This window comes from Indicator indicator, chromosome 28 (assembly GCF_027791375.1).
Source record: "Indicator indicator isolate 239-I01 chromosome 28, UM_Iind_1.1, whole genome shotgun sequence".
Taxonomy (NCBI): Eukaryota; Metazoa; Chordata; class Aves; order Piciformes; family Indicatoridae; genus Indicator; species Indicator indicator.
Window position 1 is genome coordinate 10,620,306 of NC_072037.1, and position 19,628 is coordinate 10,639,933.

The following is a 19,628-nucleotide window of genomic DNA, read 5'->3' on the forward strand; positions in this document are numbered from 1 at the left end:
AGGCAGAGAAGGTCCCAGTTGCAAATGGATATAGAGGAGTTCCAGCTGCAAACAGAGGCAGAGAAGGTCCCAGTTGCAAATGGATATAGAGGAGTTCCAGCTGCAAATAGAGGCAGAGAAGGTCCCAGTTGCAAATGGATATAGAGGAGTTCTAGCTGCAAATGGATGCAGAGAAGTTCCTGTTGCAAGTTCCTCACTAGGTGCATGAGTAACAGAATAAAATACTTTCCTATTAAACCAGGATATAATGAATCAAATTCACCACCCTGCCAACTCAGAGCAGCCATAACCCCAGTTTACTGTTGCTGAGATTGGTGGCATGAAACAGGAGTTCACCACTGAGCAGGACCAACCAAGCCCTGTGCAAACACTCCTCCAAGGCTGGAGCTGCAGTGCACACATTGAGTCCTCCTCCTTCCAGCCCTGCACTCTTGCCATCCGGCTCAACTCTTGCTCCTGCAAGCACCTCCAAAAATCAGTGGAAAGGAAGAGGGCCTCTGCTCTTCACACCCAGTCCTTGGTGGAACATTGGTTCCTCCAGCAGCAGCCACCTCCTCTCCAAGAGGAGACAGCTTGCCTCACAAAACAGCTCCTGCCCCCACATCCATCCCTTCCTCTGCTGATGCTGGAAGGTTTTCATCCATGCCAAGCCCTTTGTGAGCATGGTGAGGCAGAGCTGCAGTGTCCTCTCAGCAGTTCAGGACTTGCTCTCAGACCAGCAAGCCTCACCCACACCAAGTAGGCTACTTCCAAATTGCTGATCCATCACTTGGCAGATCTCCAGGGGCACAGAGGAGGATCAGGACTTGTCTACAGGAGGTTATTTCACCTCCCAAGCCCTCCACTGATTATTTCTCACTGGACTTCCCAGAAGAATTTTCCACATGCCTTGTTTAATCCTGTGTCAAGTGACACTACACAGACATGACATCCCTGCCCCCACTGGCACCCCCTCTGCTGCCACCCACTGCTCACTAAAATGGAAAGAAAAGTGTTCCAAGAGATCTGTCCCCCCCCAAAAGAGAGCCCATTTTGATGTCACAAAAGCTCCCCCTCATCTCCCACATCTATTTTCAGCCTTTCCCTTGACTCAGATTTCCTACAAGATCCTCTGAGGTTGGACATTTTGCCACCATCAGATAAATAATTGACTTGAAGGCACAACAGGAGCTGGAATGTGGGACCAGGTGGATATAAGGGTTGGAACATACAAGGTGGTGGTGGTGGAGGGACCCAAAAGGTGGTGGTGGTGGAGGGACCCAAAAGGTGGTGGTGGTGGAGGGACCCAAAAGGTGGTGGTGGTGGAGGGACCCAAAAGGTGGTGGTGGTGGAGGGACCCAAAAGGTGGTGGTGGTGGAGGGACCCAAAAGGTGGTGGAGCATGTAAGGTAGGTATGGTCTTAGTGGCCACATGAGCTCTAAAAGCAAAGCTGCAGCAGATTTCACTCCCCACCCCCCTGCCCTCCCCAAGCAGATGTTTCAGCTTCACCCATGAAAAGTGCAGTCCCAGGCCACAAAGTGGCCAGCTCTGCTCAAGCAGAGGAGCCTCAGCTATTTCCAGCATGCAGGAATGGTGCTCATTTTAGCAGCAGGGCTGTTCATTCTTTGGGATGAGTGTCCCCAGGGCAAGGAGGGCCCCAGCTTGTCTGGCCAAGGCTTTGGAGAGAGAAGGGAGCTGCAGGGAGGGAAGCAGCCTGGGTTGCTCAGTTGCTCTCCAACTGATGGTCTGAGGCTCCAAAGTTTCACAGCATCTCTCACTTTATGGGTGTGAATTTCTCAAGTACCTTCCAATAAGGAACCCAAAGTTCTTTACAGGCATTTCCACACCCAAGGCAAGCTCTACTTTTGGGTCTGGTTCATAGGAAAAAATCTTCATCAGCTTGGTGTTATCCAAGTCTGTTCCTCATTGCCACAAGAAATCACATCTCATTTTCCTAGGCTGAATCCCAACCAGGACCATAAAATGCTCCATGGGCTGCCAAAACTATGCAGGCCTGTGGGCAATGAAGGCAGCAAGTCAGGAGCAGTGGCAGAAGAGAGATGAAGGGTGGGTTTGTTTTAGGTCTGAGGATGCTATGCTACCTCACTGTCTAAATTCCCAAGGTCAACAGCAGTCAGACCCCAGGCCTGCATCCACCCACACCTCCACGTAGACAGACTCCCTAACAGTGCTGCAAGAGCTGCATCTGCAGCCAAGAAGCAGAAGTCCTCTCTCTGCCCAGCCACAGGGCCCTGGGCCAAGACAAAACTCAGTGTTCAAGTGCCAAAGGGTCAGACCTGAAGTCTTGGTCCATGCACAGAGATGATTTCCCCTTCAGTGCACAGGAGTCCCTGCAGCAGGGCCCATGGCTGCATTCAGAGGCTGGATGCAAAGCATCCCTGGACACTGCTGCCTGCAAAGCCTGAAAAGCTTTTGGGGTGCATTCAGAAGTGTGGGCAGCAGGTCAAAGGAGATTCTGCTTCCCCTCTGCTCTGCCCTAGTGAGACCACGTCTGGAGTACTGGGTCCAGCTCTGGGCTCCCCAGTTCAAGAGAGGCAGGGAACTGCTGGAGAGAGTCCAGAGGAGGCTACAAAGCTGCTGAGGCCCCTGGAGCAGCTCTGTGAGGAGCAAAGGCTGAGAGCCCTGGGGTTGAGAGCCTGGAGAAGAGACAAGATCTCAGCAGTTCTGATCAATAGCTAAGAAGTGGAGGTCATGAAGATGAGGCTGAGCTCTTCTCTGTGGTGTCCAATGACAGGACAAAGGGCACAAACTGGAACCCAGGAAGTTTCACTTGAACATAAGGAAAAAACTTTTCCTTTGAGGGTGCTGGAGCCCTGGAGCAGACTGCTCAGAGAGGTTGTGGAGTCTCCTTCTCTGCAGAGCTTCCAAACCCCCTGGCCATTGTGATCCTGGGCAAGCTGCTGTGGGTGCCCTGCTTTAGCAGAGGGGTTGGACTGGATCATCTCCAGAGGTCCCCTTCCAACCCCTGCCATGCTGGGATTCTTGACTGTGCTTTCCCATTTAAAGAGTAAAGGACTGATCCTGCCCAGCACTTAGCTCTCCTCACAGGCAGCATCTCACAGCCCCATGGTTGGAAGGGAAAAAGAGGAGACACTGCAGAGGCTTGAACCCTCCATGCCAGCTCTGGCAGAGGGTTCAGCCATGGCTGCTGCCTTTTCTATACATAGTCTTGCAAGACAATGGTCTGCACTGCATAAGGGCTTCGCTGCTTCCTGATATAGCTCTTTAATTACAGAGCACTGGGAAACTTGCTGTCTCCAGAGCAGATATGGCCCTTACTGGTTTTCTGGTTTGCATCCTGCAGGGAACCAGGCCTGCAGTTTAAAAGAGGCAGTTGTAAGCACTGGGGGCTGTTTGCTCCTCCCAGTCCCAGCTCCTGAGGTCAGCAGGGAAAGCATCCAACAGCTGCAGAAGGACAGATTGTTTTAATTCAAACATTTGAGAGAGGCAGAGTGAGGACTTTCTCCCAAAGTGTACAAGACGTGATAAAATGCCTCTCCCAACCCTCATAAGCCCTTCCCAGAGAACATTCCTAGCAGTTTTCCCTACATGAACACTGGCCAGCCTGTGCCAGAGGCAGTGACCAGGATGAAAGCCTCTTCCTCCTCCCAGCCTCGCCTCGCTTCTGGAGCGCAGCAGCGTGGAGGGGATTCTTCATGCTCTGCCCTCCCTGTTACAAAAAGCAGAATTCCCCAAGGGGATCAAGAGGGGAAAAAAAAAAAAACAAAAAACAAACCAACCACCACAACACTGGCCTCAAGAAAAGCATCTGCAGCCCTGGGGCTCCAGGCAAGCAGTCCTTATCCTTCAAGGAATCGACAGCCTTCCCAGAGGAGATGCTGAGCAGCCCACGGGCAGGGAGCAGAGGGGAGGGACAGATTCCTATCTTCTAAGAGAAACCAATTGAGGGATGTGCCCAGCATGGCTCCTGCCCTGCAGCAGGCTTGCATGGAGTCACACCCCACCAGCAAGCAGAGAGCAGCTCTGCTGCTCCCAAGCATCTCACAGAACCTCCTGGTTGGAAAAGACCTGAAGATCCCTGAGTCCAGCCAGGACCTAACATCTCCCTGTAGCATCTCATGCTGCCTGTCAGTGACCAAACACGACTTCCACACACCTCATGGAGCTGCAAAAACCTTTAATTACCAACACCAGGGTTATAGACTCAATGTTCCACCCCCACAAACCAGACACAGGCTTCCCCATGCACATGAGCCTGCAAGCCACCATCTCCTGCCTTGCTACCTACAGCCCTAAGGCTGCATCATGCTATTGCATCAGTAGTAAATGAGTCCCAGTTCCCAGACATTTGATATCAAATGGAATCTCTGCTCATTGGTTTTTTGGCCACTTTGGATCAAACCTCTACTGGCAAATTCATTTGGAAGTTGTCTGTGGGAATGATCTTGCATTAGGTGGGCAAGGCAAACAGTTGGCTTCCTTAAGGTTCCTTCCAACCCAAACCATTCTGCTGAAGGTTTATTATAATGGGGGAGGATAAACCAAGATTCTAAAGCTTTAGTTATTTCTTGGGAGGAGTATCTAGGGTGACTTCAGAACAGAAAAATCCAATGGCTGGAAGTCAAAAAGGGGAATATTTCTATGGACTGTCTTTCTGGATACACATTCTGCCAGAACACCAAAGCAGTGCTAGTGAATATGGGGATGAATGTGTCCACAGCACATAAAATCACAGACTCTGAGTGGTTTGGCTTGGAAGGGATCCCCAAAGGTTATCCAGTCCAACCCCTGTGCACTGAGCAGGGACATCCTCCACTACATCAGGTTGCTCAGAGCCTTGCCAAGCCTGACCTTGAGTATCTTCAGGGATGGAGCCTCAACTACCTCCCTGGAAAACCTTTTCCAGTGCTCCACCACCTTCATAGAGTAGAACTTACTCCTAACATCCTATATCTGCCCTTCTCCAGTTTCAAACCATTGCCCCTGGTGCTATCACTCCAGGCTTTTCTGAACAGTCCCTCTGCAGCCTTTTTGCAGGCTCCCATCACCATCCCAAATGCTCTGTGGACATTTCTTTAGCAGGACAATGAAAACCATCAGCCAAGATGCTATGACCCCAAAAGGGAGGTGTTTCAGTGTGAAAAAGAAAACCCACAGGTACAGGAGCTCATCACTTAAACTCTATCCCATCAAAACAAAACCCATGCATCCACAACTTCCAAACTGCCTTCTGTTCCCTTGCCTCCTGGCCACCACTGCTGGTTTACTGAAATTGCCCCAGCAGTATCAAACTGAAGGAACATTCTGGCCAAGTCCCCATCCTATCCCACCCCCACTTGGCATGAACCCATCCACAGCTCACTGCTCTCCCCATCCCACAAGCCACATTTCAATTTCCAGGGCTCTGCCAGTGTGGTTAAGCAGCTGCCTGGGGCTTGTTGAATGAAGCTGTCAGGCAGGAAATTAAAAAAGCTTCATTTACAACTGGGCATTGACTGGTGCCAGAGCAGGAGGTGGGTTCAGGCTTACCTCTGGGCACCCTGTGGTCACCATTCCACCACCCTGCTCCAGGTCCTTTCCCCAGGAGGGTGCAGGAGCCAAGCTGAGACCCTACTGACAGCTACTGCTCAGGTGGCACAGGTTTCCTCACCAGCACTTCAAGAGAAGGCTGCCCCAGGGCAGCACCTTCACCACATCACTCACTTCTGCTCTGAGTGTTGGAGGAAAGTGGCCTGGCTGAGTTTTAGGAGTTGCCACCACTGATATCATCATAGAATGGGTTGGGTTAGAAGGGACCTTCACATCACATCTAGTTCAATCCCCCTGCAGTCAGCAGGGACATCAGCAACCAGAGCAGGTTGCTACCATCTTATGGAGCACTCAAGATGGGTCTAGCTTGAGGAGCAGAGTTCAAGGCTTGGGTTGGTTCTACTCCTTGCAGCTTTCAGGCTCTAAATGATGACATGCTGTGTTTATCATGAGTGAAAACTAAATGCACCAACACCTGAGGCTTCTCTGCTCTGGGTGCCTAACTCAGTGAGCCAAGCACAGGATGGCTTCAGGAGGGCTGTTTTTAGAGGGGAGTAGAAAGATTTCTCCCAGCTCTTTTCAGCAGTTCAGCTGCAAAAGTATCTCCCACCTTGCAGAGGTGATGGGAAGGATCTGCTGGCTCTGGGCACCCCGAGCTCTGCTCAGCTCTAGGCAGCAGCCCAGAGCCACACACACTGCTCTCTGCACCCTCCTCAGCCTCTAAAACCCTCAGGATTTATCCATCATCTGGCTCTGGGGTCTCCTTGATGGCTGGGCAGTGCTTTGAGAGCCTCAGAACCAACCTCAGCTGGAATGGTTCCAGGGATGGGGCATCCACCACCTCTCTGGGCAACCAGAGCCAGGGTCTCACCATCCTCAGCATCAAAAATTTCTCCTTTCTGCCCAGCCAAATTCTCCCTCCTCTTTTAATTTCAAACCATCACCCCTTGTCCTGTCACAACAGGACCTGCTAAAACATTTGTCCCCAGCTTTCTTTCTCAGCCCCTTTAAGCACTGAAAGGCCACAAGGAGGCTTTCTTGGAGCCTTCTCTTCTCCAGGCTAAACAACCCCAACTCTCTCAGCCTGGCCTCACACAATCAGGTTCCAGATTTGGAGAAGGTTCCTTTTTTTTTTTCCCTAGGTACATAGAGAAGCTGAGAACCAGAACTCACCAACCCTGCAAGTTCCAGCTGTTTGCTTCACACAACAGCAGCAATGAGCCCAACATTCCAGGGTCTCACCCTGATTTTCTGTACCCAAAAAACACCACCAGCTGCTTTTAGAGCTCCTGGCAACCCTGGTTCCAGCCTCCTGCTAACTCTTGGGTGCAAAAATCCTTCAGCAGATCTCAGCTGAGGTTTACTCTTGCAACCCCCTGACAGCAGAGTGAAACAGAGCTGGTTGGCACCAGCTGAAACACCTCACTTGGAAGCTCCTTTTTTCTTTCTTTTTTCCATTTCTTCTGAGCAGAATGACACTTGTATTCACTGTGACTCATCTCCTTGACCTTTCCATTCACTTTTAATGGTGCAAGCTGGAAATAAGGGCACACAAACAATGCATTCATTATTCAGCTGGTGAGCTGCAGCCCTCAAGCCCAAATCTCTACCCTGCAGCAGACAAGAGCACACTGAGCAGATATCTTGTTCCAACCCATCTAGGAGGAGCCCCTTCAAGGCCCACACACAAACCCACTGCTTAATTCACATTTGAAGGATGCAGCTGAATGAGTTTCACCCCCTCAAAAAAGAAAAAAAATTAAACATTACTGTGAAAAAGCTGCAGGAGTAGAAGAGATCCTGGGAAACTGGCAGTGTCAGCTCCAGGAATTCAACTGCAATGAATTCTTACTTAAGTAGTGTCTTGGAAACAACAACAAGCAACAAAAAAATAAATAAATAAAAATAGAGGGGGGAGGGGGGTGGGGGAGGTGGAGGGAGGAACAGCAGTGGAAAAGAGGCAAGCAAGGCTCTCCATGAGGATCCATGAGCTCAGCCAAAGCACAGCTCTCTCCTCTACATCCATGCTCAAAAAATAGCAATTCCAGCTGACACACAAATGAAACTCTAAATCTGGCCACTCAAACTGCCCGACAGCCCCCTTCAAGCAGGGGCTCCAGCAGCCCCCCTTAGTGACCTCTTCTCTCTAGGAGGGTCCCCCCCCCCCCCAATCAACTTCTTTGCAGCGTTTCCAGCAGAGCTGCAAACTCCCCCTAGATCTTTGCAAGTTACAGAAGAGAAGTGCAGAAAGGCAAGGGATAGGAAAGGGCTTTAAACAGTTGGCTTAAAAGCTGAGCCAGGAAGGAAAAAAAAAAAAAAAAACTTATTACTTTATTTACTCTGAAAGAATTAGCATCTCCCTGGCTGCAGATGCACAGCTTGATCCAGGCAGGGATGGATCCAGACAGGGTCAGCCCAAGCTAACAGCAAGATTTAACTGTCTTTAAGCTAGGCAGGTCACTCAGGGCTTCAACAAGCTGTAGCCTCCTAAGGAGAACAAGAGCTCCTCTGAATTTGCATCCCCACCCATCATTAGGTAAACAGGGTGCCCAGATCCTCTGGGGGGACATCAACCCTGGAAAGCTGTCCCTGAATACAACAGGACTGAAGCTTGGCCTTCAAACCTTTCTCCAGTTTTTCCATGGTGCAAGTTGCCTTTCAAACCTTCCTCCAGTGACTCTGGAGCTGCAGGGCTGAGCACCATAAGAAATACAGCACCAGGAATGGGAGGCTTCACAAGAAATCAAACCAAACCCTTAGGGACCAATGCACTTAACCCACAGCCTGTGGCAGAGCACTCAGCCACACAAAACACACTGGAACTGCTTGCTTGCATCAGCACAACAGCTGAATGCCCCCATCCCAAAGCCAGCTAAGAGGCAGGCTGACACCAGCTTCCCCTACCCTCCTACCCACAGCACACACAAAACCCCATGGAGGTTATCCAACTTCAGGAGCCAGCACCCCACTTCCATTTGCATCCTTCCTCCTCCCAAAGGTTGGGTTGTTTTTTTTTTTCTCCCCCCCAGAAACTCAAAAGTAGGCATGTGGCTGCCTAAGGGATCCTCTGCCTGCTTTGGATTTCATTTATAGATCAAATCACAGGGTTTTTTTTTTCAGTTGGAAAAGATCTCTAAACTCAAGTCCAACCATCAACCCAACACCACCATGGCCATCAAACCATGTCCTGAAGTGCCATGGCCACAGATGTCTTGAACACCCTCCAGGGATGGTGATGCCAGCACCATCCAGGGCAGCCTGTTCCACTCCTGGGAAGGAAGGAATGTTTTCTTAATGGCCAGTCCTCAAAATGCTGCTTTCAAAGTGTTGTGAGAGCAGTCATTGCAACAGCATGGTGCTTCTGTGCTGTGCTCCATCGTGAGCTGCAAGGAATTAAGTCTAAACCTCAAGAAAATCCAAATCACTTTCTGGATTCACAGTGCGAGGCACTGATGCTGCTAGACAGGAAGACACCACCCCAGAAAGGAAAAAGTATTTTTCACATACAAAAATCATCATGAAACCACAGAATGGCTCAGGTTGGAAGGGACCTCAGAGCTCACCTACTCCAACCTCCCCACCACAGGCAGGGACACCTCTCAACTAGACTCAGCCATCAGAGCACAACCACTACCATCATCACCTGAAGCCCAGGGATGAAAAGAGACCCTTGGAACACTTCAGTGCTCAAACCTACACATCTTGTAGGAATATCAGCATGGCATTTGTGTTAAAGCTACAGCTCAACACCAAGTTCCATAGGAGACCAGCCTGAAGGGCATGGGAAGCAGAGACTTGCCTAAGGGCTGGGAGAAAGTCATAGAATCATGGAATCAGTCATGGTTGGAAAGGACCACAAAGATCATCCTGCTCCAACCCCCCTGCCATGGGCAGGGACACCTCACACTACAGCAGGCTGGCCAGAGCCTCATCCAGCCTGGCTGCAAACACCTCCAGGGATGGAGCCTCAACCACCTCCCTGGACAACCCATTCCAGGCTCTCACCACCCTCATGGGGAAGAACTTCTGCCTCATGTCCAGCCTGATTCTCCCCACTTCCAGCTTTATTCCATTCCCCCCAGTCCTACCCCTCCCTGACACCCTAAAAAGTCCCTCCCCAGCTTTCTTGGAGCCCCCTTCAGATCCTGGAAGGCCACAAGAAGGTCAGCTGGGAGCCTTCTCTTCTCCAGACTGAACAGCCCCAACTCTCTCAGTCTCTCCTCATAGCAGAGCAGCTCCAGCCCTCTGCTCATCCTCCTGGCCCTTCTCTGGACACCTTCCAGCATGTCCATATCCCTCTTGCAATAGAGGCTCCAGAACTGGATGCAGTACTCCAGGTGGGGTCTCACCAGAGCAGAGTAGAGGAGGAGAATCACCTCCCTTGACCTGCTGGCCACACTTCTCTTGTCAGCAGCAGAGGACAGGAATGAGCACTGATGCAGCTCATTGCACTCATTCAATCTCCAAACCATCCTTTTTCTCTTCCCTCTCCAGCTTATTACACAATCCTGAAGGAAAACTCCAGCATTATAAATACTTCAATTCCATCTTCCTCCTTGTACCCAATGACATCTCTCAACATTGTGAAAGCTTCCAGATGATCCTAAAGAACCCTCTTGGCTTCTAGAGAAAAAAAAAAAAAAAAACCCACACCATAAAATTACCAGACTCAGAGCACCCAACCTCAAAAATGCCTTTTGTGTAGCTGCTTCACTTATTTATTTTAGTTCTCAGGATTTTTCCAGACACATCCACAGAGAAACCACGGCATCCTTTGGATGGTTCACTCAGTGCTAGGCTTCATTTCAAGACCCTTGAAGCTTGCCAACAGTAACCCAGTGGCTAATTACACCATGCTGCCAGCTTCAGTTTTTTCCATCTAACAGACCATTTTAACAAAGTTTTTCCATTCTTTCACGTCTCAATTTTTTTTTTTGGGGAGGGGGTCTTTCCTGCTTTTTTTTTTTTTTACCTCATTCTTCCCACACTGAGTTTTCCTTTGTTTCACACAAAGGTTTGCTTTCATTTCCTTTTGAAGGGAAACTGCCAGCTTGCAGATTTAGGATCTGTCACATAAGTTCTAATCTTACCCTTGCCTGTTAAAGTCTTTGATGGACAGTACAGCCAGGAGAAGGCAATCCCAGGAATCTCCCTCAAGCAAGGCAGGAGGGAAAAGGAGAGAGAATGCACTTCCTAGACTACCAACAGCTGAAGTAGGCTACAGACAACACCAGGAGGAAGGAAAAAAATAAAAAGTCTTAAAGGACCTGAAGCTGGTGATTGTTGATTATCATATGGGTCATTGGTCAACAATTTGCATCCACAGCCAAACAGTGAAGCTGTTGAAGGGGGAGCCAAAGGGGATCATCCAAAATTCCAGCAACAAAACTTTCCTGCTACAGATGTGAGGCTCTCTGCCTTCTCTGGAGAACACAAGACAGAGTCCACCTGGAAGGGTTGTCTTGCCAACAAATGTACCTTAAAATCTCCCCAGAAAGCCACCATGATGTTAGCAAGGAATGAAAGCTTATGAACATCTTCAGACTGCTGCTCTGGACAATAGCTGCACTCCAGAGGGGTCACAACTAGAGAGAAATCCAAATAAAAATATAACCCAAAAGGCACTGAGCAGTTGTGATCACAAGCAAGCACTAAGAAGCTTCCAGCAGGACCAGAGCTTGGGAGGAAGGACAGGAAGAGCAGTGCCTGAGGCTGCACCAACCTTCCCTTGGAGCTTACCTACCACATCAGCTGATTCCCCTTTGCAGGGATGATGCTTCCCAGCATGGTGCCAGTGCCATGTCCTACTGCTTCTACCACACAGGCTCCAGGATGCATGGTTGCCCTCCACACTAACAAGAAGCTAAAAGTCAAAGACCTAAAACCAGTGCAGAGAAACCAGTGGATGTTCTCATACTCAACTCCAGTGACACTGTTACTTGTAGGACAAATCCTGCAGATCTTCAACTTGACCCAATTCCAGCAGGCCTCAGCATTCCTAAAATATCCTCAAGAGCAGGAGTAGCAGAGACATGCAGCAGAGTTAGGGCTTTCCTGAGTAAGTGATGAGTAAAGTCGACACAAAACAGAGAGGAAGAAGTCTTCCTCAACATGAAAGAAGCCTGGGGAGAGCTGTGTTTTGTGTTTCATTCCTGGTTTATTTCCCAGACAATTCTCCCACTTTAAACAGCAGTTTCCATTTAGCAGAACCCAGGCACTGAGAAGTTAGAATCACATTTTCAAACAGAACCCAAACAACCTTTCTCTGCAAAACAATTTGATTTTTGCACCATGATGGCTGCCTCCTGAGGGTGAGACTCCTGCCAAACAAACCAGGCAAGAGCCTAGGTGGGCAAGTGTGCCAGTGCAAGGTGAAGATTCAACTTTATCCTTGTAAGGCAGCAGGGATGTTCCCTGTCTCAGGAGCTGCCACACTTCAAAGTCAACTCACACAACAGCAGAGCACCAGCTCCAAATGGAATCTTTCTTCCCAAATCACTCCAGACCCTGGGTACCTCCACTCCAAACCACAGCACACACAGACCAGTCCTTACTGTCCAACACCGGTGACAAGCAGGGGGTCAGGGAGGCTCCTAACCCAACCCTTTGGAAGTCCTTTAAGGCAAAACATTATCATTTGCTTGACCAAAGTCCTAGACCTATCTCAGCACCTGCAGTGTGTGCTCCCACCCAGTAATTTAGGGAATAAGCTTCCCATTTTTCCCAAGTCCCACACCATTCTCCAGATGTATCAGCAGGCAACCACACAAACACAAATAATAAACCCATTAATCACCATAGTGATGCCTCATTTAATCACCTTCTGACATACACCATCTCCCCAGGGGGCAGCTGGCCTGTCCCCCCCCCCCCCCCTTCATCACCCCTTGGAGGTTTGCTGGGCCACAAAGCCCCTAAATTCCTCACTCTGATTGTGTGAAGCCTTCACAGCAGCACTGTTCCCTGTCCCCTAAATTCCTCACTCTGCTTGTGTGAAGCCTTCACAGCAGCACTGTTCCCTGTCCCCTAAATTCCTCACTCTGCTTGTGTGAAGCCTTCACAGCAGCACTGCTCCCTGTCCCCTAAATTCCTCACTCTGCTTGTGTGAAGCCTTCACAGCAGCACTGCTCCCTGTAGCTTTTCCAAGGGTGGACTTGATTTTTTTTTTTTACACCAAGTGATGAGCATCCTTCCTTTACCTGCTTTGGGAAGGGCAACACCACAAGGCAGCCTCAGCATCCAGATAGTATGGGGGAGCAGGGTAGGCAAGGGAAGCAGGCTGAAGAATCAGAATGTGAGAAAATGATGGAAAAAGTAGTTCTTGTAAAGCATATTGGCAATCCTTTAAACTACAGGAGGAAAAACTCCAGCCTGAGGAGCAGTTTCCTGGAAAGTAGTCCCACAGAATCTACTGAAGTCCAGACAAAACTCAAATTACCTAAAACACATCTGGAAATGGCACTTCACACCACTGCCTCTGCATTGCTGGCACATGCCACAGCAGCACCTTCTGCTTCCCAGCATCTGTGGCCACACTTGGTCTCATCATAGAGAGCATAGCAGTAATTCAAAAGCAGTTGTGAGCACCTGAAATCAAGCTGCTGGACAGAAGGGTAAAAGCAGTCAGCAGAGATGGACAGGCAGCACCAGGACCAGATCTTGCTGTTAGAAGGAAAGCAACCAGACAGAATCCTAAAATCATTGTGGTTGGAAAAGACCTTTAAAGGTGGGCTCCAACCATTATCTGACTCTACCAAAGCTGGAGGCAAACCTCTATAGCAAGGGCCAGAGCCAAAACTCTACCAAGAATGGTAGGACATCCATCTACATGCCGTTAAGGTACAGGAGTAAAGATTTTCCTGTTGGAACTCTAAGAAGAAAGAAAAGATGATTCAAACTTAAAATTGTTATACTGAAGATCACATTCAATACAGCTGCTGGTACCACACACAGAGAGAAATGGAAATCAAATTAACCTGGGAACCACCATCAGGGTATATGCCCAGTTAAGCTGCTGCTGATTTTCAGGGATCTTCTTCAACCTTAAGGATTCTAGGATTGTAAATAAAGCTCCCACCTCCACATCTCCATCACCATCCCATAGCACAGAAGTGGAAGACCAGAGCAGGAGCCACATAACTGAGTCACACCCCCAAAGGCTTTTGATATTCTCCTTCTTCTCCATCCCCTACACCTCCTTCTCCCATCCCTTACACCTCCTCCTTCTCCCATCCCCTACACCACCATGGTGTGACTGGTAGACTACTAGTCTCAGGATAAATTACTAGGTAGACCTGCTCCATGTTTCAAGAAGGAATTAACCTGAAAAGTCAATTTCCAACAATAAAATGCAAGGGACAGGGACAGTATCCATTTAAAATAAGGATGCACACCCCTTTCACAGTCCCTTTTTCCTCTAGGGCATATCATGTCTACAAGCAAGGGCAGTAATACCAAGACAGTTTTTGTTTATTGGGCTACTTTTGTTCTTAAAAAGAACTTTTATAGGTGAGGAGCCAGCATTAAAGCAAGTCCACACTGATGTCCCTCTGTCCACCAAAACTCAGCAGCTCTTCAGCAGGTTCTACCTAGAGATCAGAGATGAAATGGGGATTTCTCCAACCCCCAACAATTATTGCCCAGCCAAGCCAACACTGTGATGTTTCCCACAGGAGAGCTAAAGTTCTCATTAGCTTTGGTGGAAGCCAACAGAAGTCCACACTGTTGTCCCTCTGTCCACCAAAACTCAGCAGCTCTTCAGCAGGTTCTACCTAAAATCCAGAGGTGAAATAGGGATTTCTCCACTCCCCAACAAATTATTGTCCAGCCACAGAAGAGGCTAAAGCTCTCCCTTAGCTTTAGTGGAAGCTCAAGCAGGAGTCTGAAACCATCTCCTGCATCCAGCTCCAGCACTGCAGGGAGCAGCTGTCAAAAACCACCTCGGAGGGAGCAGTCAGCAAAGAGTTTTCATCTTGACCCCAGCTTGGATGGAAGAATAATATATTACCTCAGCTGAAAGCCTCATGGAAAGGGCATGTCCAACAGCTGGGTGCTTTTCATTTACAAAGCCCTGTTCCAATCTGGCAACACATTGACAGCATAATCCAGGTTTTACATTGGAAATCAGACCTACCATCAATTCCAGACTTAGAAAGTCATATTTCTTCTTGTAAAACGATATCAAACCCTTTTGATTGGCAAAAATATGAAACACAACACTTCTAACTGGCTGGATAAAAGGGGTTTTTTTTTTTTTTTTCTAGATGACTGGGGAAAAGCCAAAGGGAGAAGCAACAGATGGTAACTGGATCCTTCATAATTTCCAGTATTTTTTATTTCTTTTAAAGGGAACACCATGTATTCTTACTACACTTTTCTTTACCACTAAAAGGAAACTACTGCTTCCAAAATTTCTCATCCAGAAACCCCATTCAACTGTAGAGGGGTTTGTAAAAGCAGAGGCAGATCCCAACTCTGTCTGTGGGTTAAGATGTTTTGTGTGACATCATCTGTTAAAATATGGGAAAATCTGAGCTGGAAGGGCAGTGTTCAGAGGGAGTTTGGTTCATGTTGCCTTTGACATTGCTCTATTGTTCTGGAAACATTCTCTGGAAGGTGTATTCCCCCTTGCTTTGGAGCCACCTGATGGATCTGCTTCTAAAGATGACTACAGAGGAGTCACCTCTCTTCATACAGAGAAGCCAACTAAGAGGAAACTGAAACAGAAGTAATCTGAACTGAAATAAAGCTAAAGAGAACTTCGAAAGGTTTGGTTGTTTGTTTTTTTTTTTAAAGCTATAAAGAACATTCCTCAAACCCATCAGCAGTCCCAGTTTGACTCCTCCCCTCAGCCAAATTATTTGATGTCCTGTTAGGAGGTTCATTAGGAAAACCTCAAAGCCTTTCCCAGCAAGGGTCATTACTTGGAGCTGCACATTGGCCCTGCAAAATCTCTCCAGCCACCCCACTGCAGGACCAGCTCCAGCCAGCCCTCTGTACCCAAAAGCTTTAGAGATGTTATCAGGTACCTTTAAAAGAAGGTTGGTCTTGTGTTGGAGCTGCCTGATGGCTATACACCAACAGGCAAACTGCCTAGGGATGCTCTGAGCCCCTTGGAACATGAGCAACACACAAAAGGAGAAGGAAAACTTTTGTCATCTGTCTTTTGAAATAGTCACAGAATTGTTTCAGTTGGAAAAGACCTCTAAGATCAGAGTCCAACCATCAGCCCAACACCACCATGGCTATTAAACCACATCCCACAGTGCCATGGCCACAGGTTTCTTAAACACCTCCAGGGATGGGGACTCCCCCACCTCCCTGGGCAGCCTGTCCCAATGCCCTGACCACTCTTCCACTAAAGAGATTGCTCCTAATATGCAGTCTAAGACTGGCAATAATTCAGCTGCCAGCTACACAAAGTCTGACAAACTGGCTGCACAGAAAGGGAGTTCAAGGTGAGCCAGAAACATTCCAGCCCTCTTCTAGCCAGCAAACTGCTCTAACAGTCCCACACAGTTGCAGCACAACTCCCCAACTGCTGATCGCTTTCCCTGCAGTGATGTTCTAGAGACGTTTTATCCACTGATTAGCAGCTTCTTTCCCGTCTCGCTCAGCCTTTGCAAGCAAAACCATTACTGCAAGCATTCCTCACCCACCCACCTCTCCTTCTTGAAGGTCATTTGAAGAACCTAGAAATTGCACTAACGTGCAGCAATCAGGCTGCCGTGTGAGCAATCCCACGGGCGTTTGTCCTGCTCACGCACAGCCAGCCCTGCAAACGCCACTGCCTGAGCTTCCCAGCAAGGAAAAGGAGGGGGGGGGGGGGAAAACAAAACCACCAACAACAAAACCAACACACACACACACAAAAAAAGCCCCACAAAACCTTCCCGGAGCACACAAAAATCAGGCATGAAAGCTGAATCCCAGACAGCTCAGCTCTCCGGGCACTTCTCGGTTTCTCAAGTTACTCTGCAGAACTCCAGCTACTTTAACTTTTCTGATTGCAAAATCAGCTTTGTCAACAAAGTCTTTCCCTTAAAGTAGGGCATAAGAAAGACCTCAGAGCCCTGATGCCTCCACTACAACCTCAGAAAACACTCTGAAAACGCAGGGAAAAACCTTCCCAGCCGACCCCAAACACACACACACAGAAAAACCTTCCCAGCCGACCCCAAACACACAGGAAAAACCTTCCCAGCCGACCCCAAACACACAGGAAAAACCTTCCCAGCCGACCCCAAACACACAGGAAAAACCTTCCCAGCCGACCCCAAACACACAGGAAAACTTTCCCAGCAGTTTTACCTCCCCCCCTCCTCAGGTCTCCAGCTGCCCTGCTCTGGCATTTCAGAGCCCGAATTTCAGGGAGACATTTGGAAAGCAGAACTCTCAAAACTCATTTAAAACCCACAGCATCCACTTAGTGAAATAAAAGTGCTTAGTCTCAACTCCTACACGACAAAATGACATTCCAAGGGTTTATGTTTGGTGGTTTTTTTTTTTCCTCCCTCCCCGACTGCACGCCTAGTGGTGTTGCACATCTGGGATTTCACAGCTTCCTCATCAGGGGCACTTTTTAGGGAGAAATCCCTTCCAATTGGGGCTGGTGATGCAAGGGACAGAGTGAGCCTTGGGGTCCAGGGCTGAGGTTGCTCCAAAGCTTTTGTGCAAGCGAACTCTGAGGATGGGACGTGAAGAGGGGAAGAGAAGTTGTTGCCGGACAAAAAAGTTTCTTCTCCTCACGGAGGAGGAACTACACAAGGCGAGAAGTTTGCAGCCGACTAAATATACATTCACACAGATCTACCCGCGGGTATATAAAGAACTGGAGCCTCCAGAAACACTGTCCCTGACTTTTACTCCAGAAAAGAGCCCAGCAACAGGCAACTCTGCTACAACAACAACAAAAAAAGGGGGAGACGAATAAAGTATTGTTTTAAGGTTGAGGTTTTTTTTGTTCCCCCCTTTTATGGGCCCCCTGACAAACGGCATTCAGAGAGTCGGGCAGCTAAAGGAGGTTGGGTGGATTGTTGCTTTGCTGCCTTTTTTCCCCCTTTTCTTTTCTTTTTTTTTTTTTTTTTTCTCTTTACCGGAATGCATTGAGGAAAGAACAAGACAAACGTTTTGCCCCTCACAAAAGCCACTTTCCCCCGGCTACCCCTCACCCCGGGCCCCTCTCGCCCGCTGACACCCGCGTCCCTCCCGCACCCACCGGGACGCGCAGCCCTGAGGATGAAGGGTAAGGAAAGGAACGGTTTGGGGTGTCGGGGTTGGGGGGGTGGGAGGGTCACCTACCTGCCTGCCCAAGGGACAAAGCACCCAACAGCACCAAGGCAACGGGTCCCGACCAAATTCGTATCCAACTTCTCCTTTTCCACCGCGTGTGCGTATCCATGGTCCACAAAAAAAAAAAAAAAAAAAAAAAAAAAAAGGAAAAAAAAAACCCAAAACACCAAAAGAGGACACCAAGGCTGGAGATAACTCGAGGGGGACAAAAAAAGAAAAAAAAAGTAATAATAATAATAATAAAAATAATAAAATATATATATATATATATATACACACAAGCGAAGAAAAGCAGCTCAGACCCCCCCCGCCAGCCCCCCCCGGGAGAGCAGCCGCTTTATAAAGCCATGGGGCGGGCGGAGGGCTGCCGGGGGCTCTGCTGCGCTCACTCCCGGCCCCTGCCTGCTCCTGCAGCGGAAAAAAATTTTCTTACTCCCCCCCCACGCCCCCCCTCCCCCCCCCCCCCCCCCTCGCTTTTTACTTTTTTCTTTTTCTCTTTTTTTTTTTCTTCCCTTTTTTTTTTTTTTCTTTGCTCTCTTCTAAACCCAAGGCAAGACTTTGTCAATCTTGGAGCCGTGCAGCAAATCAGGACAACGGCCCGGCCCCCCCCCCAACACACATACACACTCCCCCCTCCCCAAACTCCCCCCCCAAACCCGCCCCACTCCCGGCCCGGCCCCGCGGCAAGTTCGAACTTTGCAGGGCTGCAGCAGCGCGGCTGCTCCGGCCCCCTGAAAGCAGGGGGTTTACCCCCCACAAAAGTTAACGCCATCCGGAGTTTTGTTGCTTTTTTTCTCTCCCTTTTCCCTGCTCTTTCCAGATCCTTAAGGAGATAGGGCATAGGAAGCATAGGAAAATGCAAAGATTTGGCAAACAGTAAAAGAGTAAAAAAAAGTGAAGCTGCTGCTGCAAAAACGTGTAAAGGGTAAAAGTGAGAGAAGGAAGGAGGAGAAAGGGAATGGGCTAGATGGAAGCTGGGCTGGTGAAACCCTGCTTTGGAAGGTCAGCAAGGAGGTCAGTGAGGGAGAGAAGCTGCATCCAGAACCCCACACTGCTCCCACAGAATCCCAGCATGGTGAGGGCTGGAATGGACCTCCGGAGATCATCCAGTCCAACCCCCCCTGCCAAAGCAGGGCACCCACAGCAGCTTGCCCAGGAGCACAATGGCCAGGGGGAGTTGGAAGCTCTGCAAAGAAGGAGACTCCACAACCTCTCTGAGCAGCCTGCTCCAGGGCTCCAGCGCTCCAGCACCCTCATACCAAAGAAGTCTCTCCTCCTGCTCACATGGAACCTCCTGAGTTGCACCTTGTCCTGTTGCTGGGCACCACTGAAAAAAAGCCTGGTCCTAGCCTGTTGCCCCTCACCCTTTATCTCTTGCTGAGCATTGCTCAGATCCCCTCTGGGGCTACTCTTCTCCAGGCTCACTAGCCCCAGAGCTCTCAGAGTTTCCTCCTCACACAGATGCTCCAGGCCCCTCAGCATTGTCATTGACCCTCTGTTGGACTTTGCCCCATAGTTCTATGTCCCTCCTGATCTGAGGAGCCCAGGACTGGACACAATACTCCAGATGTTGTCCTGGGCTCCATTCATCACTCTTCCGCCCTCTGCACTACTGACCACTGATCACCTTTGCACACTGCTGGGTTCATGGCACTAATGAACATCAACTTCAAGTGATTTTGCTTGTCCTGACATTCTATAGCAGTAATAGTAGGACAGCAGTGAAAAAAAATAACCATAAAAGCTGGTGTGGCTTCCCCATAGCAGATCCTTTCTTCCAGAAGTGTCTTCATTCAGGTGCCAGAAGAGGATGGCTCTCACATTTTAGGAGTAGGTGATACACAATG

The 19,628-nt window shown here is 49.0% G+C and overlaps 1 protein-coding gene across 2 annotated transcripts in view; it reads right to left on the reverse strand.

Moving 5' to 3' along the window:
* Positions 1 to 17,890, reverse strand: part of COL5A1 (collagen type V alpha 1 chain) — a 204,336-nt gene extending 186,446 nt beyond the window's left edge. For both annotated transcript variants that reach the window (XM_054393640.1, XM_054393639.1), the window contains exon 1: positions 17,791 to 17,890. In XM_054393640.1, the coding sequence (XP_054249615.1) occupies positions 17,791 to 17,890 (100 nt within the window). The remainder of the gene's footprint in view (positions 1 to 17,790) is intronic.
* Between the last annotated feature and the right edge of the window lie 1,738 nt (positions 17,891 to 19,628).